At 37.1% G+C, this 27,822-nt stretch overlaps 2 protein-coding genes across 21 annotated transcripts in view; both read right to left on the bottom strand.

Annotated features, from left to right (window-relative positions):
* Window positions 1-347: 347 nt before the first annotated feature.
* LOC127977887 (inositol-trisphosphate 3-kinase A) lies at window positions 348-16,897 on the bottom strand. 3 transcript variants are annotated; one of them, XM_052583094.1, is made up of 8 exons: window positions 16,770-16,897; window positions 13,072-14,060; window positions 4,786-4,885; window positions 4,456-4,669; window positions 4,091-4,295; window positions 3,559-3,657; window positions 2,612-2,683; window positions 348-2,473 (listed from the first exon to the last, which is right to left on the bottom strand). In XM_052583094.1, exons 2-8 carry the CDS (start codon window positions 13,966-13,968, stop codon window positions 2,252-2,254), a joined length of 1,809 nt encoding a protein of 602 aa, XP_052439054.1. In that variant the 5' UTR covers window positions 13,969-14,060; window positions 16,770-16,897; the 3' UTR covers window positions 348-2,251. The 3 variants fall into 3 exon arrangements, with proteins under 3 accessions (XP_052439054.1, XP_052439051.1, XP_052439052.1); XM_052583091.1 differs by having other exon boundaries at window positions 3,559-3,660; window positions 16,770-16,896; XM_052583092.1 differs by lacking the exon at window positions 16,770-16,897 and adding an exon at window positions 15,374-15,479 and having other exon boundaries at window positions 3,559-3,660.
* A 5,637-nt stretch (window positions 16,898-22,534) lies between these two features.
* The window catches only part of LOC127977884 (ryanodine receptor 1), a 98,313-nt gene continuing 93,025 nt past the window's right edge, over window positions 22,535-27,822 (bottom strand). For all 18 annotated transcript variants that reach the window (XM_052583073.1, XM_052583072.1, XM_052583079.1 and 15 more), the window contains 9 exons: window positions 27,651-27,784; window positions 26,929-26,989; window positions 26,689-26,835; window positions 26,465-26,599; window positions 26,222-26,378; window positions 26,043-26,107; window positions 25,513-25,613; window positions 25,378-25,429; window positions 22,535-24,125 (listed from right to left, as the gene is read on the bottom strand). In XM_052583073.1, coding sequence (XP_052439033.1) covers window positions 24,030-24,125; window positions 25,378-25,429; window positions 25,513-25,613; window positions 26,043-26,107; window positions 26,222-26,378; window positions 26,465-26,599; window positions 26,689-26,835; window positions 26,929-26,989; window positions 27,651-27,784 — 948 coding nt within the window. In that variant the 3' untranslated portion in view covers window positions 22,535-24,029. The remainder of the gene's footprint in view (window positions 24,126-25,377; window positions 25,430-25,512; window positions 25,614-26,042; window positions 26,108-26,221; window positions 26,379-26,464; window positions 26,600-26,688; window positions 26,836-26,928; window positions 26,990-27,650; window positions 27,785-27,822) is intronic.

The raw sequence follows: 27,822 nt of genomic DNA, 5'->3' as shown, positions 1-27,822 counted from the left end.
AAGGTCCAGAAAAGTATGAAAGACATCGTCAGAAAAGTCCATCTGCCAGCAGTGGTTCAACCGTAATGTTATTATATTATATTTAAGTGAAGAGGGTAATTTTTGTACGTGAAGAAAACAAAAATAACAACTTTATTCAACAACTTATCTCTCCTCTGTGTCTCTCTGCTTACACTCTTCTTTGTCAGCCTTCAGCTCATATTCTCCAAAATGGCACTACGGTGATCCAGAGAGACACAGAGGAGAGATAAGTTGTTGAATAAAGTTGTTATTTTTGTTTTCTTATCTTTTGATATATCTTTTGAAATGCTTTTGGATTAGAAATTGAACAGGAGAGACACAGTATATTAAACAATAACAGTTCGGGTTTATTGTGTTATTTAGTTGGCTTTCAAGACTAAGATTCAAGGTGATGCGAGTACAGATGCTCAGCTTCTCCCTATTGCAGTTAAACTGTTGTCTAAAACTGTATTAAATGGGCAGAGACAACAACAACACCACACATATGTTCCAGTTCTCTTTCCATGTCACCTAAAACATGCAGTACAGTAGCGAAAAACCAATTTCAACAATCTGAATGACACACAATAATTTGTATAAACCGTAAACAATGCAGTGGATCTCTAAAGGAATGGGAGACATTACGTTTCCGCAAGGAAATACTGACAGATGGGAATGCTGTGTTGGAACGCTGACAGACACACCAGCAGACATCGTGCATGTCCGTTCGAGACGGAAAATACAATCTCTGAGGCTGACAGAAACACACACACACACACACACACACACACACACACACACACACAGAGAGAGAGAGAGAGAGAGAGTGGTAGAACATCCCGTTGCGTCCAGGTGAGGTAATCACTTTAATGTCACAGTTGTAATATTGTGCAAGAAGGTGTTATCTTTTTACGACTATATCTGAAACGAAGCAAACAAGAAGTATGATGGGAAAACATTTTGCTTTGACTTTTTTTTAGCTGACCACAGCACGTAATTAGAGAACTAATGTGTCACAACAACAACACGACATCAGTGGCCCTGACGCTTACAATCTGCTTCTACACCGAAAGAAATTTTCCGCCAAAGATTGAGAGATCAACCATCAGATTTGTTCTTCATGCAAATAAGCTGATACGATCACGATGAAGCTCTGGTGTGGAAAGAGCTGAGGTCGGAGGTCATTCTGCTGTGTACCAACACAAAAGCTCACAAAACAAATTTATTTACAGAAAACAAATCAGGTTAATAGTCGTTGATCCAGATAAAGATGGTTAACCTCTCAAACCTATTCTAAACTTGCATGAAATTGGCTAAGCTAGAAACCGAAACGCATGACTAACAATGCAAACAGGTCACTTACTGATGAGTTATCTTAAAAACCAAGTGTGAACAAACCGTTTCATCTACATGTGAATAACACTTATCAGTCGTACCAGTTAGCTTGTGTCGAGGCTAGTTTTAAGAAACACTGCATCCATTTCTCATCAATAAACTACTATCTTTGTGGGGTTTAACTGTCCTCAATGTCTTGGGCAGTTAGTTGTTTGCACAAACTACTACCTTATTTCTTACAAAGCCAATATGTTAACTGTTTAGTAGTATAACATCTGCTGACTGAACTGTTTAAGAGGCGATAACATTCTGCAAAATTCAACAGGACATACGGGTCATGGAAATTTCATACACCACAAGTATTATCAAGATTAGACGACCACAGGAAATTAAAGTCTGCCTGTAGTTTGGCAGTAAGACCACCTTTCAGAAATTAATGAGGTATGGGTTACACTACAGAAAAATACAAATTTAAATTAGCACTATTTACATAACCGGGGAAACCCACAGAAACATTTACAAGGAAAAAACAACAAAAAAGCACATTCCAGTTTGATAGTGTTATCATATTTGTAGGTAAAAAAGAAAAGAAAAAAAGAGAAGTGAACTTATCATATTCTTAAAAGAATAATTATGGCTGTGCGCCCTTAAAATTATTGTTTCTTCTCATTTGTTGCTCCTCGAGTCTGTTTGGGTTCAGTATCAGTGTGTTTTGACGCTGATGGAGCTTCTGTGGATCTGCAGGATCACATGTGCAAAAAAAAAAAAAAAAGTTTGTCGACAAAATACTCTGGAGTTTTTCCACTTCGCACTTTATCTCTCCGACAGCACAGGTGCACACTCGTCCAGAACTCAAATCCTGTTGTGCGCGTCCCTACACGTGATCCTCCGGGCTCAGGCGTGTTCTGTGCATGCATCAGGGCGGGGGAGGGGTGGCGTCCTGCAGCATGCCTCCAAAGATCTCAATGAGGTTGTCCAGACCCCACAGGTAACCGTCCTCCCGGTTTCCCTCGGCCCAGGGTGTGCGGTGGTCCAGGGTCTGGGGTGGGGGCAGTGGGACGGTTTTACCAAAGTCAATCATCCATACTCGGGCCAGGCCTGAAGCATCGTGAACGAACAGCAAAGAACTCCCGACCACCTGATGACAAACAGGAAGGGGTTCTTACATGTGTACATTTACAGGGCAACGTTTGGAGCTTCTTGTGTTCCAGAGAAGAAAATATTTTGGCCCGGGCATGAAAAAGATTTCACAACAGGGAAAGAACAGATTCCTCACCTCGTGTGTCCTGAACAACTCGGACGTCTCTAGAGCGCTGCGCAGCTCCTCTAGCCTCTGCAGATAACTCCTCTGAAGAAAAATCAAATAAAAAAACAGTTCAAGGCAACTTTAAGCACTCATTGCCAGTTTCTGGATTCTGATTGGATAATACAGCGCTCCAGTGCTGCTGATAATACAAAATAAAAAAAACTCTTGCAAGAAAAAACCTGGGTTAAATATATATATATAAATGTATACTGTTAAATTAAAGCCTGAAACGCTTACTATGGAGCAATTAATAACTGTTATGAACACTGATCTAAAATAGACATCATACAGTCCTTATATAGATCAGTGGTTATGAGAGATATGTTTGTAATGGAAAAAAATTACTTTTTTTTTTTTAGCTCAAGAAAAACGATTGATGATATTACTTCTAATGATACCCACTCTAACAGAAAAGTGAATGCAATTTTTAACTCGTCATTTGTATGATTTGTATTCCATGCATTTGTTTTATGTTAACAAAAATATGTAATGGACTACAATTTATGGCACATGAATATGATAAATAAAATAAAACAAATATTTGTCCAGTGAAAAGGTGGCGATTTATGAATTCACTTAACTACAGTAATAATGTAACAGGGCCTCTTTATGATATACTTTCCCCGTTAGCTATAAAATGTAATAAAAATATTGACTATATTTGTCCAGTCAAAAGGTGGTTATTTAATGAATTTGCTTAACAAAAGAATATTTTAAATACAGTAACACCTATTAGCTATAATTACAGTAATAATGGAACGAGACCTCTTTAATTTCTCTCTTTATTTTACAAAGTCACTGGAGTTCAGAACATCACTTCAGAGAAGTCAACATTATCTGTTTTCTCACAACTGATAGTCAATGGCTGAAGCGAAAGCTCCGGCGCAGAGCGAAAACTTTCCTTTGAAGCCACATACCAGCAACTGTGTGTTTCCATCCACAAAGTCCCTCAAGGCCTTCATCACCTGCTCCTTTTGTTTGGTTTTTTTAAAGCTGGTGTTGCATGTGCCATCTGCCTTCTAAACAGAAACACAATGTGAACGTTCGTGCTGATGCGGCTTATTTTTAATATGAACAAAAAAAGTGCAAATGTCAGCTCTATAAATAACAAACATGCTATGACGAGTATGTGCATGTTTTGCGATACACAGATAACAACTCCGTGGTTTTACCAATACGAACCATAAAAAGATTTTATTACTAATGTTACCCGTGTCTTTAATACTATTTTTAAAACCAATTTGTATTTTCATATATTTTTAAATATCATGTATTCCCGCGATGTCATTGCTGCAGTCTTCAGTAGTCGTTCGAAGATGCTCTCTTATTATTATCAATATTTTTATGGAAACCATTACACTTTTTTTTTTTTTTTTTTTTTTTTACATGGTAAAAAAATTAGATCAATGTGAAGTACCCTTGCTGAATAAATCCCATGTGATCTCTCACCCTGATGCCCTCTATGCGGAAGCCAAGAGTGGCGGTTGAGCTCAGCGTTTCCCTCCACTGCATGTATCGAGGTTTGAGAACGGCCTGCTGGGCTCTTTCCTCCGGACTAGGTGCTCCTGGGTCCACAGCTACCATTTTCTCATACATATCCTTCCTAAGACGAGGACGCTCGCGGGCCTTCACCAGCTCTTCTTCTAGGTATGTCCTGTGGTTAAAAAAATGGACCCAGTTGATCACACCACAGCAGTTTAGGACATTAAACGTATCCTGACACCGTCTTTTCTTGTCTATACATTTAGTTTGTTTGGTTAGGGGGGATGGTTTGGGAGTTTGAAAAATAAATCCGAACATATCTATCTTCTCACCTGCTTCCCATCTTGCAATCCATGATTGAAGGGGAGTCGAAGTCGGTCAGCAGATCGTCCATTAGGTTGTAATCCTGGTCGTTCTGCTGCACAATACCATAGTAGCCAGGAACAAACGGCCGGAGGATGTCATTCATCAGCTTCTCGAGACACTGCTGCTCACATTCACAATACTTCTTCAGTAGTTTCCCATTCTCGCCTGCTTGGAAATTACCTGCACAAAAAGCGTTAAAGAAAGTGTTTAGTGCATTTGTTCAAAACGATGGGCAGCAATCTCTTCAGATGCGGCTTTTTCATCAATGCAGGAGTCAGACGATAATTTGTTTTTACCTGCGTGGCCTGCCAGCTGAACCCAAGGATATCTTTTCTTAAACGAAACCACAAATGGAGAGCAATGCACCATAGTCTTTAACTTCCTCCACGATTTAGCCTGAAATCAAAACACACATATGCTTGGATCAGACCGACATGCTGCATTGTCTTTCATTTATAAATCATCGAAACTAAATGCTAAATACGTAAACTGATACGTAATTGTGAAACAAACCATATCGGTTTTTCTTTAAACAAACAATTAGTGTCTAGACCAGAGTTGGGGAAAGTTACTTTTAAAAGTAATGCATTACAGTATTGCGTTACTTCGTTACTTTTTATGGAAAGTAATGCTAAAGTAAAACCAAAAGTGAAATGAATTCACCTCAGGCTGAAGGAAACGTAAATTCATGTCTGTACAGTAAAGAGCGCAGCTCAAACTAATTGCATGAAGAATATGCTACACTTTCTCCCGATTTCTCTCAACATGGCAACACAAGAGCTGTCAGTCAATACAATGAAGAGAGAAAAAAAAAAATATTTATATGAAAAAGTAACTTACACAATTCCTTCTAAATGAAGAAGTAATGCATTACTAAGTAAGTATTCTGATTCACCTTGTAATGTGTCACCCCCGAGACTGGTCTAGACTGAGTTTCTGTAAAAACAGAAACTGTTTTTTTGTTCAGGCATGGGAGCTGAAGCTGAAGCAAGGACTTTATCAGTGACACAAGGTCAACACAGAAGGTGTGACGTGCACACAGTCACAGATTCCAGGTTATTGATTCTAAAACTCTAATCAATGAGGAATGTGTGAGTGTGGGAAATGACATAACCCAGCTGTTTGCAGGGGAACCAGAAAAAGCTCCTCATGACGTCTAGGGACGCCACTCAAACTTTCACATTCACATCACTGACAACTTCCTTCCATAATTCCTTAAATCTTTTTTGTTTTATCTGGTGTTCACTAGCTTTGACGGGAATAGAGAAACAACATAAATCTTCCTGGAATGAGCCGTTTCCAGAATATGCTTGGTACCTGACCTTAAATAACTTCATCTGAAATCCTGAGAATAGAATACTACTTTTTCCTAACCTGAAAATAAAGGTTTTAAATGTTGTTTAAAAATCTGAAATAAAAAATATGTTATATACTACCAGTCAAATGTTTTGAACAGTAAGCTTTTCATGGTTTTTAAAGAATTCTCTTCTGCTCAGATTTATTTGATCCAAAATAAAGCAAAAGCAGTAATGTGAAATATTTTTACTATAGCATTTCTATTTAAACGTATTTTTAAACACTCCTGTGTTCAAAGCTTAATTTTTATCATCCTTTAGAAATCATTCTAATATTCTGATTTGCTGCTCAAAAAAACATTTATTATTACTATTCATTTGGCAACCGCTTCAGGAATTCTTCCAGGTTTCTTTGATGAATAGATAATTCAGAAGAACAGAAGCATCTCTCTCCTGATCTGTCCTCTTTCAGCTCTCTTTATTCCTCTTTACAATTCATACATTCATGCCCTCCTTCCAAACAATCCCCCCTTCACCGTGTGCTCTGTAAAGTGGCCAGCTCGCTCTCCACACTTAGGTGTAATTCAGTCTGTCCTCTCTGTTCCTGACTGACCCCCCTCTGATGACACTTTAGCCAACGGGACAGACGACACCTCATGAAAGACCTCTGTCTTTCTTCCTGTCCTTCTGCCTGGTTCTAATACACACCTCTTGAAACTTCAGGAGACGTATTCATTACATTTCACTTGCAGAACAGGCACCACATTCCTTTCAGTTTATGAAAGGAAATAGGCTTGCATATATTTAGACATGAATATTTCTTGCCAAAAATGTCTTTATCTATGGTGAGACCATATCTCATCGTTTAACACCTAAAACAGGTTTAATGCTTACAAAAGCTCCCATCTCTGTTGTGATCGCAAAACATGCTACCAACTTACGACGGCCACTCCCATTCTGATCATTCTAGAATATGAGCTGTTGTTATGGTGATAAGAGCCAGGCCTTGTGGAGCGTCACAGTGAGATCCACCCCTGGGTCAAAGGTCAAACCCACCCTGGACAAACAGAGCTGCTCTATCTTCATGTCTGACTTATCTCAAGGACTAGCGCCCACGCACACACACACACAGGCTTATTTGACAGGTTACTGTTGCTATTAGACAGAACATCCAGAAGAACTTCATTTCACTAAACCTTTTCTAACAGCATTTCTCTTTTAATAAAGAATTTGAGTACTACACTCCCGTTTGTTTCTGAAATAAGTCTCTTAAGTTCACTAACGCTGTATTTTTTGATCAAAAAGACTTACTACAATTGACAAGATTTTTTTTCTCTGTTTGAATACGTTTTAAAGTCTACTTCAGTGTCAGATGATCCTTTGCAAATGTGGTGCTCAACAAACTTTAGGTTTTTTTTCAATATACTTAAGTTCATAAGATTAGCATTTATAAAAAAAAATACTTTTAAAAAACTTTTCGTAACATTATGTCTTCCTTGTCACCTTTTGGATAACTTGAATGCATCCTTGCTGAATAGAAGTATTCATTTATTTCAAAAAACAATCTTACAGACGCCAAACTTTTAAACAGAATTGTGTATTTAAAAAAAATACTGCTTTACTGCATGATAAAGCAAAAGCTCTCGTCGCAAGTCAGATTCCTTGTGTGTGGAAACATACTTGGTAATAAAGCTCTTTCTGACATTTGACAACAGAAATGACAAGCAAAACAAAAACAGTAAATGATATTATAAGAAAGACTCCTCATAAAATATAACTTATTCAAAAGGAAATGTAAGTTCAAGTAAAATGTTATGTGCTACACTTCCTCAAAATCATGATATTTATGACTGAATACTTAATAGTAAAAAAATAAAATAAAAAAAAACTCACGTGACGTTTTCAAAAAGTATGGAAAATATGTTGTGTACCTTGTACTTGATTGTTACACCAAATTAAACTGATGTCACTAAAACAGATTTATTTTTTATTTTTTTAAAGAATATAACTTTCTGAATCTTTAAAGTCCAACTGCATATCAAAAAATGGCATTTGTGTTTTAAACTAGATTCTAAACTAGAAACTCTCCTCTTGCCAGTTCGCCCCAGCAGTGTGTGTGAATGTCTCTTACCTGCAGTCAGTCTCAAATGTATGGGCAAACGAAAGCATGCACAAGCACACAGTTAAAGCACACAGCGTGCAGAGACCCACGACTCCCGCACTGGCCTGTAACCACACAAGCATCCGGGAAACAGACTGAGCTGTCACACACTCACCGATTACCTCACAAGTCTGATAACTCTCTCTCTCTCTCTCTCTCTCTCTCTCTCTCTGTTGATCCCAGGTCTCTCGTTCACATGTCTCTGTCACCGTCTCGGTCTCGCTCGTCAGTCGATGCCTTTCCTCCTGCTTTCTCAGATGTCCCCCCACTATACCTCCCTCTCTGATTCTAAACCTTTCCTTTGCTAGCTCTTATGAAGCATATGCACTCTTCCTGACCTACTCCCTCCCTCCTTCCTGCACACTGACAAGCTTAAAAAGAAATGTGTAATAGAACATGTAAACAATATGATATGATCATGATGTCATGATATGAGGGTGTTGCTATGTGGTTGCTTTTACCTATTGGCCCAAAGAGACCTAGATTTGGTTTGGGTCATTTTTTTAAGTGCATTTTTATTAGTTATGTCATGTTCGATTTGATCAGATTTGCTATGTGCTTTTGTCATTCATTTTATTTTATTTGACTAATCTTAGCCCTTATTTCAGATAGTTGTCAAGACAACATTTGGACATTTTTGGTTTGTTTTTAAAGATATTCATCTAGAATGTACATTTTATTTTTATTTCAGTTTTTATTTTTAATGGTTTTAGTTCTAGTTTCAGTTTCAGTTAACAATAATAACATTACTCAGGAAACCGGGTAAAAAAAGGTCCAAAACAAGGTTGTTCTGTGATCTGGGCCCGTATTCACAAAACATCTTAAGGCTAAAAGTAGCTCATAACTCATAGATTTAGAAAACAAATCTTAAAAATAATGGGGATGTCAGTCCTAAAATTAGGACTCCTACATTTTTTGCTCTGAGTATTCCACGAAGCTATTTCATCGCTAAATCTGTGAAAGCTTAGGAGTAGTGAAGAGGACTCCTAAATCACTAAGACCAAGCCACAAACTATTTCTAAATCCGTTGCAGGCAATCTACCCCAGAATATAAACATTTTAGAAACATTTAACAACAGTGAGCTTTTAAAAAGGCATCATCACCTTTGGTTTGGAGGTAATCCCAACTCCTAATTTTCTTTTGATTATATCCGTGTTTTCATTAACCGGCTGGGCGAGCAGTAACCGCTGTGCTTGTGTCCAGTTTGGTTTTCTTTTACATTTGCATGCCTTACTATCAGCCATGATTATTCTACTCTGTTAATCATTAGGCTGTTAATATGCATATTCATATATTATATTATGAGAAGCAGACATGTAAGAGGCTGACGATTAGCTGAACATATACTCGTTTAATTAATGACACATAGCTTGCAATTAGTTGTATTTTTAATGTGGAAACACAATATTGCACTCTACAATATTTCTATGAATAAATCTCTGACAGAGACTATCAGCCAATCACTGTGGGCACAGTTATGCTGACATCATCCATAGCAACGAGGTCAACGATGCCCTTACTCTCAGCTTAAGAAAGACCTCGGTCTATTCCTTAGTGTAAGAGTTTGTCTCAGCAGCTTTGTGAATAGGTTTTGAGAGAAAACTTTTAGCTAAAAACTTTTACTGCTATTTAGGAGAACTCTTAGTGTTCCTGTGGCTCAGTGGTAGAGCATTGTGTTGTGGTAGCAGCGCAAGGTTGTGGGTTTGATTTCCAGGGAGAACATGTCAGGTAAAAAAAATGTTAGACTGAATGCACTGCAAGTCACTTTAGATAAAAGCATCTGCTAAATGCATATAAATTCACACCAAATTCTCAGGTACACACATACACAAAAAAAAAAAAAGTCTAGGGTCACTCAGAAACTGCTAGGAAATGTCTTTAATAAATAAATAAATAAATTGGCAAGTAACTAATTAAATGTGAAATTTTTGAATGGAAAGACAGAAGTGGTATTTTTTTGTAAACCGGTCCAATAATCTTTGTTATTTACAGTGTAGACAGAAATGCATGTTACCAGATTCCATTTAAAAAGTGTCATGAAAATGTGTCCTGATCCTTGAATGAGGCTAATGCTGTTAACGTATATTGCACTATTTCAGTTTCATGCGTTACCATGATGGTGTTTTTAAAAGAAAAAATACCATCTGACTGAACAGATATTCTCTAGTTTCTCCTTTGAAGATGCAACAACTCACGTTATGACAAATAAATTGAATAAACCATTTTAAAAAGGAGGTGGTTCTTATTAAATTGCTTTTGTTTTAGTAAGCAATAGTGACTAAAATCAAGTTACAGTGTCGTCTGCCTTGGCAAACAGCACTAATGTAATAAATGTGCTTTTCTGAGCTGTTTGTGTTTGAACAGGCTGTAAAAACCCCACCCACCCCATCACCCACCTCCTCCCTCACTGCAGCTATCCATTTTCCACTTCTGCCCTCCCTCTCTCTCTTTTGATCTGTCTCTCTTTTGTCGTTCTCTAAGAAGTTCCTAAAGCATTTTCATAATAAAGATAAACCTGTCTGACAGCTTCACACCCAGGAACACAGAGACCGAGACGGCTAAATGTCTTCCATTCTTCCTGTCAATTGTTTTCAAGCTAGTATCTTGCATGGAGTGTTTCGCTTTGTCTTAGAAGTGGGGGAGCAAGCCTATGGCGTGAAATGAATTGTTTATTTCCTCAGCATGCTCAGCAAGAGTCAAACAATAGAAATTTGCCCATGCTCGCAGCTGTACACAAACCAGAATAATCGGCGTTATGACCACCGAAGTAAGAAACAACACAGATTAAGAAAGAGATGTTGAAACAGAAATGAGAAGCAACACCATATATGGATTCATGGTTACTTAGCGACAAAGGAACCACCCACAACTCTGTTTTCCATGACAGTGTGAGTGATTCTGGCTTCATGATGGCATAAGAACGTGCGTCTGTGTGAGCAGGCCTGTGGATGTCAGCAGCTGATAGAACAGGGTCAAATCATAAAAAAAGACAAAAATTTACTACGCAGCTTGGATGAGTTTAATGCACTGACTGGGTGATCAAGATCTTTGATGGTTTATTAAACCGCGACTGGTGAACAAATAAAAAGACTTTAATTATGTGACAGTCTGTGGAGTGATATGAGAGACTATCACTGCGATGTACACTATCATTTGTATAAACAACACTTATTTTTCAAATTAACTCAAGGCACATTTAAAGTATATATATATATATATATATATATATATACACATACATACATACATATATATATGTATGTATGTATGTGTATATATATATATATATATGTATGTATGTATATACACACACACACACTTTTTTTTCCTGGAAATTAAACCCATGATCTTGTTTTACTGACTGAGGTTCATTATTCTTTTTTTTTTTTTTGTCCAGCCTACTCAGTGCACAGTTCACTAGATCAGAGTTTCTATTCAAATCAAAGTAAACAAACGTTTCATCAGAGATGTCACTCCAAGTTTCAGTCTGTAATAGAACGGCGCCCTGTTTCAGATGGATTATCCATCCAGACATAAAAACTGACTGAGCACGTGTCTAACCGAGATTCAGGAGGCTCGGGATTTGGGGGATTTTTCCAGATGAAATCTCTTGTATCATGGAGTTGGACTTCTCTATTAGTCATCTATGAATGACAGTGAGCGTGGATTATTAAATCAATCAGTGACCTTTGGAAATAATGTCACAGTTCTATTTTTTTGAGTTTCCACAAACTAGAAAAGTTTCTATTCTTCACCTTCAGTTTTGTTCATATTTTTAAAAAACATCCCCATGAACATCAGGGTAATCTTACTCACTTTCTGTCTTTAGCATTTAAAAGCCAAATATCTTGCATAGCTACTAACTTTCCACAGAAAACAAAAATCATCTCTCTGAATCTCACCCATCAACTGTTCCAAGAGCCAACAAATACACATCTGAAACTGAAAACGGCTAGACTGTCAGAAAGAATGAAACTACAATATTTGAATAACCTTTTGGCTGATTTCTAAAATCCTGGTGATTTATATATTATATAACAGTTACTGATTTTATGAATGCATGTCAATGTGTCAAGTTGGTGGCATTCAGATAAGCAGCTAAAAATAGCTGTAATTTCTAATAAAGAGTTACACTGTGACTCAAACATTCTCATAATCTTCATTCTTACATGCCAACTGAAGCTGAAGTATCACTTCAGATCAAAATCAACTCAAGAACAACACGGTTGTAAACATAATGTCAAAAAGTTTCTTACTGGTAATCAGTCCTAATCGATGTGTTTTACTGGAGGGATACCAATAGATTACAGGCAGCATAAAAGCTCATGTCTGCAACCAGACATGATAATAAAGTCAATAACAAAAGCCAAATGTTGGTGCACAAACACTTTAAAAGCCCTTCTCATAACCTTTCCAAGACATACTTACTACTAGTGCACTTAAGTACTTTTTTTTTTTTAAAGTATGCAAAGTATATATCTAGTATACTTGGAAAAAAAAAAAACACCCTGGTGCAAACTAAATGTAACGTTTTTGAACACGATGTTATTTGCTCGACAATGTTGGCCTAATTATATTACAGTTTAAATGCATATTAACTACAATTAACTGAACATAAGAGTGCTTTTTGGCATACTTAAGTGGGACTTAGATTTCTATATAGAATTTCATATTTCTATTGTCTTTGAAATATGGCTGAAATGTGCTGCTGAATGCACTGACAAGCTTTTATACCAAACTTAACAAGCCATGACTTTTAAAATATATTTGCAACGATACACTTGCAATGATGATGTTGAGATTTAGTATATTTAAATTGTATTGTATCAATGTATTGTATCAATACATGTATTGTAGGTCAAATTAAAACCATGTAGCTTACTAAACGTGTACTTTAGTGTTTTAGACAACACATCAATATAAGCATACTCCTTTAAGCAGAAGAAAAAAAAAGGTATTTTAGAGTAAAGATTTAAAATCTTTCATTTATATAGTCTACAACATTACAGGAGCCTACACTACAAGTGGACATTCAATACAATTGAACTCGCTTCTTTTTCAGAGAGGTAACACTACCCACTATTAAAAAACACATATGCAACATTTGGGAAAGCTGGACACCTACCCCTTTGAGTTCATCGGGACAGCCGATCATGCTGGGGGACAGACTGGGCTCAATGTCGCTGCCCGTGAAATCATCCTCGGACTCCTCAAACGACGAGGCTGAGGACAATCCAGCGGATGAGGAGCTGGACAGTTTCCTGTGGAACAGAAAGGGCGCCGGGGAGCCTCCACAGCCGCTGTCCGAGCAGGGAGAGTCCTCATCGGGATGCAGGTCCAGCGAATAGCCGCCCATGCTAAAAGTAAAGTCACTGATGTGCGGACTGTCCTGAACAGGACCTAAATCATCATGGGTCACTATTAGTTTGGGAATAATCCTAGGGAAGGGGTTTGAGGCTTGTTGCTCCGTTTCTCCACCCAGCCGGCCTGACACGGAGGGTTGCGAAGTACTTTTGGTTATTTTATGTTTGGCTAACGGAGACGAGCAACTGAAGTCTACTAAAAAGTCCGGTGCGTTCAAGCACTGGGTCACATTTTCCTCCGAAACTCTGCCTGGAGTCACGGCACCTCCTTCTGACACGCTTTCCATGTCCCACGGTGAGACGCAACACTCATGGTTTTCCTCGCGGAACGCTACTCCTTTCTGTCCGCTTTGGGAATCAGAACTTTCAAAGTTGGCGTCCCGACTCAGAAGGATCAAGTTTTCGGTTGCATGCTGATTGCCGGAAGAAGTCGCTTTTAAAAGAAGCTTTTTCGGCTCGTGTACTCTTACGTCCACTGAAGTCTTCCCCTCTTTGAAATCGTCCCGCCAGCACTTCTGAACAGATTGCAGCTCCTTGGTTTTCATCGGATTCTCGTCTAACCGGTCACGGGCAGGTGAAGAACAAAAAACTCCTTGCACGCGCGCTCGTGAGGAGCTCGCGAGTGCTGCGCCGTTACTGCTGGATGATGATTGGCCCATCCTGCGCACCGTACAGCTCACTCGCGCAGCCCTTTAAATGCCACGCCCACTGAACGCCGCTGCTGTGGCCAAGGTCTTTAACCCTGCACACCCTGACATAGGAAATAATAATTTAGAAAATTAATTTTATTTTATTTGTTTAGACGGAAAATGTAAAATATAATGTTTAAAAAAATGTGCATATATGTTTTATGTTTTGTGTCGTATGCTATCTGATACGTCAGGTATATTCCTCACATTCCCAAAAAATATATAATAATAATAATAATAATAATAATAAACCTTTTTCTTTAGGGTAACAGACTATGCAAAAATATGGAATTTGACCACAAAGTTAAATGGAATTATGACAGCTTGTAAATCAGTTCGAGGTTTAACAGTACAACTTGCATAAAATACAAATGAAATGCTGTGGAATGCTTGAATCTGATTGGCTGGCAAACGTTCAAACGTTATTTTGAGGGTCCTTGCAAAAGAACCCAATGCAACCACTGAGAGATGTACACACATGGATGTTCCTCAAAAAGGAGTTGTATCATTTATGGTTACAGTTTAACTACATTTATTTGACATAGGCTATGGGTTAACAAACCTATTGCTTCAGTCCAGAAAAAATGTTTTAAATTCATAGGGTTCACTGAACTTCGGCTGAGGCAATACGCTATGTAAAGACAAACAGCATATGTGACAAAACCAGTAATAAGGGTCATTGTTTTTCCATGTTGAGAACTGAGATTTGATTTTGAGAACAATTGAGATTTGTCAAAGCCGAATAAATAAGCTTTCCATCGATGTATATTGTTTGTTAGGATAGGACAATATTTGGCTTATACAGTATTCGGCAATACATTCGTAATGCACATTACTAATCAAAAATTAAGTTCTGATATATTTTGGGTAGGAAATTAAAAAATAAATAAATAAATAAACCTTCGTGGAACATGATCTGTACTTAATATACTAATGATTTTTGGCCTAAAAGACAAATCGATATTTTTGACCCATGCAATGTATTTTTGGCTATTGCTACAAATATACCCCTGCTACTTATGACTGGTTTTGTGGTCCAGGGTCACATATAATAACAGAAACGAGAAGGAGAAAATGTCTCATTTATAAAATAAATAAATGCTCATTTGTATTCCCCTTAAAAAAAAACAACGCACGTGGACACTGGACATGTTAAAGATTTATATTGCTTTTGTTGTTGTTTTTAAGATGAATGACTATTGGTCAAAAATAGTTTAACCTAACCAAAAGAATATTGTACAGAATCACAACCCCAACACACACACACACACACACACACGTCAATAAATGTCACTCACTCGATCACATATGTTGCTATTAAACAAGCAAGGTAATAAAGTTTAATAAGTGACCTATAAGTGATTCCAACACTTACCAGAAGTGCCCTTCTTCAATAAAATGCCATATAAATCATAGGGGAAAGTTGAACTAGCTAAAGTCATTTAATTCAATGAGATAATGACTATGTGTCCGGTGTAAACAGTATGCCTACCATATCTTTGTGGCTGAATTAGCAGCTTCTTTCAACGCATTACATTTTTGTCTCCCTCTAGTGTTCAAAGAGGGGAAGTACAACGTTTAAAGCTTCTAAAAATAATAGAACATTATTTTGTTGTTGTGGTTCCACATAAGAGTAAATGCAATACAGGTTTGGAACGATCGATATGAAGGTGAGTAAATAATGGCAGCATTTTTATTTTTGGCTTGAACTATTCGATTAACAACAGCCTGCATACATACTTGTTTGCTCAGCTTTGTGCCGGTTCTAACTGTATTACTGTAAGTAACTTGACACAATGACCACAGGACACCTCTCAAGGCATGACCGCATTCACCACAGTTACAGTCTACTCAGTACAAACCACAAAAGAGCAAGAATAATTGGTCACATTAAAAACGCATTGTTCGCCTGATATTATGAACAGAATGAAACAGTCAAATGAGATGGGATGAAAAGTATACCAGTGTGAACAGTTCTGTGAGCGCTGATATAAATGTAGAGGTTGCTGTATTATTGTGGCACCACACTCTTCCTGAGGCACAGGAAGTGTGAACTTAAGTGAGAAGAGCTGTTGTTGTGAGCCTGTGTTTCAGACCACAGCGACGGCAAGCCATTCTTCATTCCTTTATGCCTGACCTATATTAACACTGATGCTTAAAAAAGGCTATCAGTCAAGTATTTCTGGTCTGATGAGCATCGTGAATGTGTTTTACACTCATTGCAATGTCAGAAAGACCCAGTAAATATTTCTACAATATAATCTATTTCTACACTCTTGTACAGTATAATCGACACAATCGAATGAATATGTATTCAGCAAGGATGCATTCAATTGATCAACATTTTTCAAAAGATTTCTAAATCACATAAATGTTGCTGTTTTCTTTTTACTATTATTATTTTTACTTTTTATTCATCAAATAATCCTTGGAAAAAAAACGGATCACTGTTTCCACAAATAATATAAGTAGATATAATAATTATAAATGAAGAATAATATGAAGAAATATTTCTTGAGCACCAAATTAGAATGATTTCTGAAGAACACTGGAGTAATGACAGGTGAAAATCCAGCGTGGCCACCACTGGAATAAATTAGATTTTAATATAGCTTTAAATAGAACACAGTTATTTTAAACCGTAATAATGTTCGACACTATTCCTGCTATTGCTATACTTCTTTTTGCATAATAAAATAAATCACACTAAATTTGATAGCTACTTAAAAAAAAAAAAGCATAGTTTTAATAAACACTGATCTTGAGCTTACCGATTCCACCAACATCAGACACTCCTCAAGATGTTATCCTACTTGTTGAACTGATTGACTGCACAAGGTGATGGCTGGAGTGAACATTATTAACCCTGTCTTTCATACTCACTATGAGTCATGAGTCAATAAGCTCAAGTGAAACACACCCTTCTCAACTGAGACAACCTTTGATTCCAGTAGGAAAGAAGTCAGCACTGGGCAGCTGATTAGCATGAGGTTTATGAACATTTATGAGCTTAGTAAAATAAAAGTTACTAGTCCTCACTTGTCCTCTCATTGTGTCCGGACTCAGGAGGAGCTCATGGACAAAATGAGAAACTATGAATGAAATAACACGACCACAGAAACAAAACAAGTGTGGAAATTCTCACATGTAACGAGAGAGCGGATGACACCTAGATGATTCAGCAGTATTTAGGGATTGAGCAGGTAGATATTCATAATTAGAATTATCCCGAATTACTCAACAAATACAGTCATCATAATGCAAATCACTGAAATCAATGATGAAGGAGAAATGTCATACATGTGTTACTCAATGTGACATGAATCTGCTTAATGGGTGTTGAAACTGATAAATCAGTGTCTGTTTTATGACAATCTCATATATATATATATATATATATATATATATATATATATATATATATATATATATATATATATATATATATATATATGAATTCAATTAATATATAATTATTTTTATACTTATTGGGTTTCTTCTTAGTATGTCATTATTATTAGTATTATATTATAATGTATTTAATTAATCAATATAATAAATAATAAAAGTGTCACCTTAATCAAAATTTTGAAAGTATGCTGTATATTTAAATTAAGTTTAATAATATAATATAGTTGAATAATTGTGTGCTTTCATGCCTTCGTTCACTCTTCTGTTTGTCTAAATTAATGCAGATATTAATAACAATAACGATTTATAAATATATAAATATACTGGCATTCATTTATAATAGGGATGGGCGATACCACATATTTTGTTTTCGAATACGATACCGATAATTTGAATGGCCAGTATCGTCAATATTTATACCGATACCATACTTCTAAACTGAATTTTTAGATTATGAAGTGTATTTAATTATTATGAGTACAATGGGTAATTATACCTACTTAACTTTATATTTGAAATGCATTTTAACATTCAGTATGCCTTAAGTGCAGCTTATTAGGTTATATTTTTGTTTATACATGGTTAAAATATGTTTACTGTAGTGGTTACCAAGGAAATCTACAAATACTAGAGTTAAACTATGTTCACTTTACCATGGTTCATTGTCATAAGAGACTGCCAGCAATAGGCTGTGTCAGAAGTGACTGAACGTTTTCTGTAATTGATTGATTCTGCCTTGCAACATCTGCGTGTGTTCAGGTGAGCAGGAAAATCCCTTCCACACAATTATTTGCTAACATAGGTTATTCGTCCAATTTAAGGCATATAGGCATTGTTTTGTGTTTAATGAACAAAATCACTGGCAAATAAAAACACCTTAGTATCGATATTTTTTATTTGAGTATCGATACTTTCGATACTCGCATCAGTATCGATATATTGATACTTCAGGATCGATTCGCCCATCCCTACTTTAGAATATAGTTTTAGGATAATTTTAGGATGTTATGTCTTTGGTGCCTATAGTTTAGAACCTCCATGTTCAGAAGTGAATGTAGAGCATCTAAACATCTTCCTCAATCTCCAGGATGTCAAACTGAGAAAAGGGTGTACACTAGTGAGAGAAATGACAATAAAAAACTTTAAACCTTCCACAGTGAAAGAAGATCTGAAAACCAAACTGAAGCCTGAGGTGGAGGTGGATGTGGAGGGCAGTATTAAGACTTGACCACACAGATTTACATGAAACCTGAAAAGCAGAACCAGGAGCAGAAAAAAAAAGATACTCTGAACACACAAATGAATCACTAAAACACCTGCTGAATCACTGGACTATGAATGGTTCAGAACCCATCTAGTATCAGCAATGCCTTGCCCTTTCCTGAGATACAGACAGCAAACAAGCACCAACATGTACGGCTGTGGTGTTTGAGGCATTTGTTGTTTCAGGAGCCCTTTGGGAAGGCTTGAGAAAGGGTGGTCCAAATCATCATTAATGATCCTTGTATTGTTATGTCAGTCAGTTATATAACTGTTTTAATATTAGTATGCAGTTATAATGCTCCACACACCCTAAAGTATGTGAAAGGAGAATTGTTTATGTGCTGAGGATGTGGTTGGGATCACCTAGCATCACTGAATAATGATATTCATATGATATTAAAAGACTTCAGTTTAGTGTAGAGCTGAAACAACGAATCGATTTAATCGATTAAAATCGATTATTAAAATAGTTGTCAACTAATTTAGTAATCGATTCGTCGCTAAATAAATTTTATTTGCCATAAGCGGCTCATTTCGTGCATATTTCAAATCTGCGGTGACCAAAGTGTGGCAGTAATGAGCCACCGGAGGTTTTACTCAGCCAGTACAGCAGGTGAAGCAGCGAATAGCCAATAGCTGGCCTCGTTTTATGTCACGTGCTTTCCGAACAGCGTCTCTGCAGCATTCAGTGGGAAGTGGGAGTACTTTACTTTGAGCCTTCAAAATGAAGAGTAACCTGTAAACTCTGCACTACTGAACTGTTTAAGGGGCCGTTCACATATCGTGTCTTTTGCGTACTCAAGTTCGTTATTTCCTATGTAGGCGCGCAGTATGCTCTCTCATAATGGAAGCGACGCGGTCGCGACACGCACGCGGTGCGATGCGCGTCCACACCAAGGGGCAAGGAACTCGACCGGAAGTTGAAGTCGGGTGGGGGCTGCCACCTTTTAGCAGAACTTCACTTGCGTTAGCATTCCCATTGACTCCCATTAATTTTGGCGTCACTTTGACAGCGAATAACTTTACATCTGAGGCGTTTAAAGACTCTGTTTGTCCATTATTTATTTCTAAAGATACACGACAATGTATAAAGGGCTCCATTACCTTCTATGTTACATTATGGCCCCGTATAAACAGTTTTTGTAAAAAATAGGCTAACGATTGCATCATAACCACTCGGCTCTCTGTCGCATTACCGTACAGACAGGTGGAGAAGCTCGCAGGCAATTAACTTAATATGGCGTAGTGGCGTTACATTTTAAAATACTATACAAAATAATTAATCAGTATACTTACTCCTGCTCACTCACGACAAAGAACTCCCCGCTCAAGCTTGCCGTCTCTGCAAGATTAACGATGGCAGTTTGCACCACAGCAACTAGAAGATTTACATCTGGCAGACAGGTTGCTGACGTCCTCAAGCTTAGTTTGAGTCTGCGCGTCAGAAACGGAAGTGCTAAAAAACGCTAAAACTGGGCTTCATTTGTCTCAATTGAGTTCCAATGGGGTCGCTGTGTCCATTTCTTTTACTGTCTATGGTCCACACCGCATCCATTTATCCTTTGCTGAAATTTCCGGGTCTTCATGGAGAGGGCACGTCATGGAGAGAGCACGTCATGGTTGCTTAGCAAAGGCAGACGCTTCAGGGGCGCTTCTGCCCGAGCGCTTTGGAAAGAAGGAGAAAGCGGCGCGACAAGCGTTTTCCACGCGTTTTTAGGTGCGATATGTGAACGGCCCCTAAAAATTTTATTTGTGCAGATTCTCCAGTACAAGATTGTTTGCAAATGTTTAGTCGTAAAAGCTGATAACATTGCTTTTTAACAGTTAACATTTAAAGCTTTACAAACATGTTATGTGATCAGTTTGTCGTTTACCAGTTCATAATTCAGACTTGCAGCCTAATTATGACTGAATGAGAGAGGTAAATGTTTGAGTATATTTAAAATGCACTTCTTTTCTAAGTATTCACTGCTCTTTTTCACACAGCAGGTTTTTTGTGTGTGTCCCAATTTTTTTTTTTTTTTCTGGACAACCTTCTGATGGATTTTACTTTAAATTGTGAGTTCCATTCAGGTTTCATGCCATTGGCACTTTTTTTCGAAGGATTGTTTACAATTTCACAGCATAAGCTATAAAGCTTTTTCCCAGTAAATAATAAAATACAATGCACTGCAATTTTATTCTGTTTTATCCTTATACTTCGTGAAAATATGTTCTCAAAGATTCCTGAAGCTTTGTTTGGGATGTTAAACTACTTTAGGAGCTCTAAGGACTGCCATGGTGAAAACAATATTTGAAATCTCCTTGTGAATTTTGCTAGAGTATGGGTCAGTGTTTTGATTGCAGAAGAGTTTGACAAAGGATTACTAACATAATAAAACAACTCCAGGTATATTTTTGATGAGGATATGACAATGCAAAATGGTTAAAATCTCTTAAATCTATGCTGAATGATAAAGACCCTTTATTAATAATTTACTTGGGGAAAAAATGGAAAAAACTAAAATATAAGTACATAAACCGATTAATCGTAAAAATAATCGACAGATTAATCGATTATCAAAATAATCGTTAGTTGCAGCCCTAGTTTAGTGTATTTTGGTATAATAGTTTGTTCACGAAATGTCATGTCACATGACAGAGAATGCCGTTGTATCAAATATCATCCTGACTGTGATATATTGAAGAGATTTTTCTTTTTATTCAGCAGTTCAGTAAACATGATGTTAACAGCGATTAACCTACATTTTATGTCCACTGTCCCCAATAACTTTGTTTTTCCAACAAAGCCACGGAATAATTATTTACAGTGACTCCGAGCAACAAACCGTGGTGTGTTGGGGCTCATTCCTGAATTAAATTAGTATGTTTGGATGAATCGGCTAAGTGAACAATTCAGTTTCTCAGGCATAAAGACATTCACTTGATTTGTTCCTGAATGAATCAGTATGTTTGGATGAATCACTTGAGTAAATAAATGATATAAACACGACCACTTTATTTATTTCTTGAATGAATCAGTTTGGCGGTTGAGTAAATTCAATGACTCACTCCGAAACACAGTGTCAGGATTCTGGACTGTTCTGAGTCGTGCTTTGCCCGTTTCTGTTCCTGTGTTTCCTTATTTGGTCCTTCCTGTTTCCATTAGGTTCCCCGATTAGTCATTATTTGTTTCCAGCTGTGTTTAGTTAATTATCCTCATTTCCCTGTGTACTTAAGAACTAGTCTGTCTCTGTTGGGTTTACTTCTTATGTACGTGTTTCCTGCTGTTCCCATTGTCGGATGTACCCTGTGTTTCCTGGATTAAAGTCTTATTTATTCCTTGTCTCCATTGTTCGTTGCCTTCACAGATTGTGACACACAGTCACTTGCTGAATAACCACATGCTACTATGCTACTACTATTACTATTGCTGTTATACAAAGATGTAATATTAAGAGTAGTATGCTATTATATTCTTTGAAATGAATTATCAACTGTTGTAATGACACTACTAAACAAAACCATGTACTTCTATAAAATGCCCGTAGCATTTCATATTAACAACGAACACACATTTATTACACGGTAGTTGATACAATTACTGAAGACATGTATTAGATGGTAAATGTTATTGCACACTGAGAAATTTTCAGAATATATATACGACCTCAAGTTGTGTCTGCCTCTGAAACTTTTCTCCGTCATAAAAAATTCGGATCAGGTTTGATTTTCTGCGTGTTCGCATCCGTAGGAATCATTTTGATAGCAAAGGAAAGGATGGTGAATGCGAAAAAAAAACGAATACTCAGTGTGCAAGGTACTTAAGGCTTATAAGAACCTACAGACACAAATCCAGCACGAAAGACAGACAACAGTACTCTTAAAATATTGGAACTGTTTAATGTGCACTGAAACACAGGATTCAGCTTGATGCACAGTCAGATCCAGAGAAGTTGATTCTTCCATCTCTGAGCTCTCAGAGCAAAACACACCAAAAGACCTCAACACACATTCTTAATGTGCTGTCACAGCATGTCAGCAGAACGTACAAGGTGGAACATGCACATGTGAGTTTATTTCAGTCGCTTGGAGATGTCTGATGCGCAAATATCAGAGACCTACGACCACACACTTCACCTATAATCGACAAAAATAAAGTATGAGATTTCGCCAAAAAGAATACAAATCTAACAGGCAAAAACACGTTGTCTTTGTTACCTTTACGTTAAATTAATCTACCTCTCACTCCTTTCCACTTCTCTACTAAATTCTGACCTATATTCCCCTCCAAAAAAGGTATATAATAAATACTCACTTGTGACACATTGAGTTCAGAGTATCTTAATTATTTAGAGCTCCAACAAAAATATATCATCTATGTATTTAAGTGGATAAATGAAGTTGCAGTCTTGCTATCTGAATGACACAGCATAGTTCACGTCAAGGTCTTAAATGACAGTATAGCAACATAAATAATACCGTGCATATAGTCATGATAGTACTTCTTTCTCATAATCAGAGTAAAAGGACATAGTCTTGTAAATCTTGAGAGGATGTTTTTAATAAAACCAATGACCCTCTCCACCTCTTTATATTTGTAATAAAGCATTGTGTAGCAGGACTCCATGGAAGTATGTGCTTGGCATGGATACAGCGTCCCATTATAAGACTATAGAGTGCAAAACAGGGGGTTTCACATTTTTACAAAGTTAAAACGTCTCATTTGTAATTCTCTGAAACTTAAAACCGAGGAGGGAGAGAAATATTGAGGTTGTAATACTTAAACTCTCACATTCACTCGATGCGCCAGGGGGAAAAGCCTGGCTTGATATTTGTCAAAATGCTTAATGAGTGATGCTACCACTCATATGGCTATATTTCTGTGGTATACATGAATATATATAAACATAAACGAGGCTTTATTTATATATGCTAAAATTAAAAGATCTAGACAGCTACTCTACACATAAAAAGATCGCTACAGACTATCAATAAAATCATACTTAAACCCTCACTGTACAGTTAAGATTCAACATTAGGCACTGAGAATTTTTAGATTGATAGTGACAGACAAAACATAGAGGAAAGGAAGGCTTTGTTTAGGGGTGTTTGTTCATTTTTGGTTGATGTGATTTAAATGGTCTTTGTAGTGTGTAAATACAGTTTAAAAAACTTTTTCTCTCTTGTTTAGTCAAACTGGGAAATCTAAGGTTTTAAGTAGTATGAGTGGGTCTGTGTGGTCTGTGTGATGTGTTGGCTACAGTCGGTCATTTATCCCTTGTTCCCTTCTTTTGGCTATTTTTAATAATTCCCTCTTTGACCGTCCTTCCTGAAATGATACTTGCACACAAACACACACTTTCAAGGCTGTAGAATTAGCCAAGCTGATCTTCATATTGCTTCCTGAAACAGTCCCCAGCTGGGAAGAAGTCCCAGCATCGCTCCTGGTACATTTTCCATACATAGGACTCCTAGAAAGGGAGAGAAATCAAATGAATACACTGCATTTAAATACAATTCAGCAAAATATTGAGAAAATGATTTCGAAAAAATGAATAGCAATGGCACATTAAACTGATTAAAAAGGAAAGTAATTTATAATGTTAATATATTATTGGCATAATGAGATGAAGATAAATGCTGTTCTTTTAAACTTCCTGTTAATCAAACCATGAAAAAAAAAAGTGTTGCGCTAACTCCATTGTGTTGTGGCATTTTTCAATTGTGTTGTGCTAATTTTGTCATGTTGTGGCATGTTTTTGTTGTGTTGTGCTAATTTTGTTGTGTTTCCGTTGTATTGTGCTACTTTTGTTGTGTTTCAGTTGTATTGTGCTACTTTTGTTGTGTTTCAGTTGTATTGTGCTAATTTTGTTGTGTTTCCGTTGTGTTTTGCTAATTTCGTTCTGCTCTGGCATGTTTCCATTGTGTTGTGCTAATTCAACGCTATCTCATGACCAATTCGTACTTATTTTACGAGGTGGCTTATTCGTACAAATTTGTACGACCTCACTCGTACGATTTTATACGACCCCAGTGACGGTTAGGTTTAGGGGTGGGGTTAGGTGTAGGTCATTCGTACAAATTCATACAAATTGTGCAAATCGTAAAATACGTACGATTTGGCAACAATCGTATGAATTTATACGAGTGTGGTCGTACGAATTCGTACAAATAAGCCACCTTGTGAAAAATGTACGAATTGCCGTGAGATCGGGTTGGCTAATTTCATTGTGTTGTGGAATGTTTCCATTGTGTTGTGCTCATTTCGTTGTGTTGTGGCATGTTTATAAATGCTGTTCTTTTAAACTTCCTGTTAATCAAACCATGAAAAAAAAAGTCACGTCAATCATGGTTTCAACAAAAACACGAAGAAGCACAATTGTTTTCAACACTGATAATTATAAGAAAGATTTCTTGAGCAACAAATTAGCATATTTCTGAAGGAATGTGTGACACTGAAGACTGAAGCGATGAATTTATTTAGCTTTACCATCACAGGAATAAATTAGATTTAAAAAAAATATTAAAATGGAAATGCTTCTCAACATTACTGCATTTTTATCAAATAAATGCAGCCATGGTAAGCCTAAAATATCTTATCCACCCAAACTTTTAAATGGTAGTGTATATATTAAAATGTCTACCATCTAAGATGCAAAGTTTTTTATTTGTATGTTTCAGAAAGACAGTTTTGCACAGTGCTAAGAATGAAACAACACTGACCTGTCCTGTGTGCTCCGTTTCATCTTTATTGATTAAATACATCAGGAAGAACCTGCATAGCAGAAAATAAACATAGTCTCAAAATAAGGAACCAAATATTAGCTGTTGTTGTTTCTGAATAAACAAAACACTTACATGTAGTTGGCTAAATTGTGCTCCTCCAGCGTATGCGTCTCGAAGCCATGCGGAGTCGAGTCAAAGTAGTCGCTTCCAATTCCACAAATGAAACACTTAGTCTTTGAAAAAAAAAAAAAAGATCTTTATTTAAAAACCACAATCCATAATGCAAGACAAAGACATATTTCATTCTCAGCAGTTGCCACAAGGGGCGCTATGGCACACATTAGCAAAAACCTTCTGAAGTCAGTTTTTTTTTTCTTTAACGTCAACTACTGTCATTGAGGAGCAACAGTTTGGATAGAATCCAAACTAAAAATTATTTGCAGATTATTGTGATGTTTTTATCACCTTTTTAAACTCTCACTATTAGGTCACCGATTCAATGCAAAGGATCCATTATTTCCAAGAGCTAGATGCTAAATTTCTCCAAATCTGTTCTGATAAAGAAACAAACTCATCTACATCTTGAATGGCCTGAGAGTGAGTCAATTTCCAGCAAATTGTCAATTGTAGGTTAACTATTCCTTTACGTAAAAAAAAAGTACCTCCATGTCCTCTCGGACCTGCTCCTGCTGATCTCTCAGCTCACCAAAGGCATCAATGATCAGACCTGCACACAACACAAACAGCATTTTATAATATTATTACCAAACTTTTTAAACATTACATTTACAAAGTGGTAAATAGTCCACAGTTTCTGAATTTCTCTACAAACGTTCCTCACCTTGAATGATGGCCAGCAGGATGACAATGACAAAAAAGAAGAAGGTGATGTCAAACACCACACGGTAAAGCTCATACTCGTCTCCGGCTGGATCCTCGATCTCGTCTCCTATACCACCACCAGCTCGCACACCCACATACATGTGGAACAGATAACACTGAGAGAGAAGACGTGATCACTGTCAGGCATGAAACGATAAAGTGTATTTGAACCAAATGTAGATATGTGTGGAGGAGCACTAACAGTCATCATGTCGTCACACTTCATATCCGGTTCGTCTTCATCCTCACTCATGTTGTAGAACTTTCGGAAGAAATTGAAGGCCACCACTGTGTAGAGGTAGACCACCACAGCCAGCAGACCCACCGTCATCAGCAGCTGAACCACAGTCATCAATATTAAAATTTACATTTGGAAAAGATTTGTATCAAATATCAGTCAAATATGACGTTATCCGAGAGCTGTACCTGTTTGCCATTGTGAGTTACAGAGGACAGGATGGTGCGCAGGGTTTTGACGCCCATAGCGATGTCCAGCAGATGACAGGCGAAGAAAAAGTTGTTGAAGTGGCCAAGCACTGACATGACCAGATACCAAACCAGATACAGGAACGTCTAAGAGCAAAACAGAATCCAAATAAATGATCATTTCTATAAATATCCTCATCTAACAACTTAGGAAAAAGTGTTGTCTTTACTGAAACTCACATTATCAGTGAATACCACTCCAAATTTCCAGATTTGGTATTTGATGTCAATAGATGTAAACCTGTGGATTGGTAAAAATGTATAATGAGAAACAGAATCTCCATCCTGTTATTACATCATGTTTAAGAGCAGTGATGTCAGAAGCTCACACAACTCGCTCTTATGAAGCAAGAAAATGAGCTTGACCAGAGTCGTTCAATTGCCAAACAAATGACTATTTTGAGCCACTTTTTAGTGATAAAAAAAAAAGAGTAGTACAGCTCCGAATCTATTTTTTATAAGCTTTTGTGAACTGTAATTGTAGTGAATATTACATTTAGTTTAAAATTGTCTGTTTTCTTTCATTTGGCTGCTATATTTCACTTTCCAAATATTCCTGCTTCAAAAGTCATCAGTGGAACAGTTTAAAGGGTTACGCCACCCCAAACTGAAAATTGAGTCTTTAGTTCACCTACCCCCTCATCATTCCAAACTCGTAAATGCTTTGTTCTTTTCCGGAACACAAATTAAGCAATGTAATTAACACGATCAAACAAAATTTTCATTTTGGGGTGGGGTAACCCTTTAAGCAATTGGATTCGTTAGAGCAGTTCCCATCCCTACCTAATGGCATTTTTGTTTTTTTGGTATTGAATCATTTTTGTGACTCGCATTGGCTGTGTGGTGACATTGATGACATTTTGGTGACACTTATTATGAGTGTGTCTTGCATCTTTCTGTACCATGTGAACATTGAGGGATCAATGTGAGGCTTCTTCTCGTGTGTCATAGCACTGACGTCAAGGGATGCTAGATCCATGCCAAGCAGCTCAGCAATTCTTTCTCTACCGTAGATATCGCCATACTTCTCTAGCACCTACAATACAGACACACCATAGACATGCTCAGTCCAAC

Source organism: Carassius gibelio, chromosome B18, assembly GCF_023724105.1.
Source record: "Carassius gibelio isolate Cgi1373 ecotype wild population from Czech Republic chromosome B18, carGib1.2-hapl.c, whole genome shotgun sequence".
Taxonomy (NCBI): Eukaryota; Metazoa; Chordata; class Actinopteri; order Cypriniformes; family Cyprinidae; genus Carassius; species Carassius gibelio.
The sequence above is the reverse complement of the archived record's forward strand: the minus strand, read 5'-3'. Positions and strand labels throughout refer to the sequence as shown.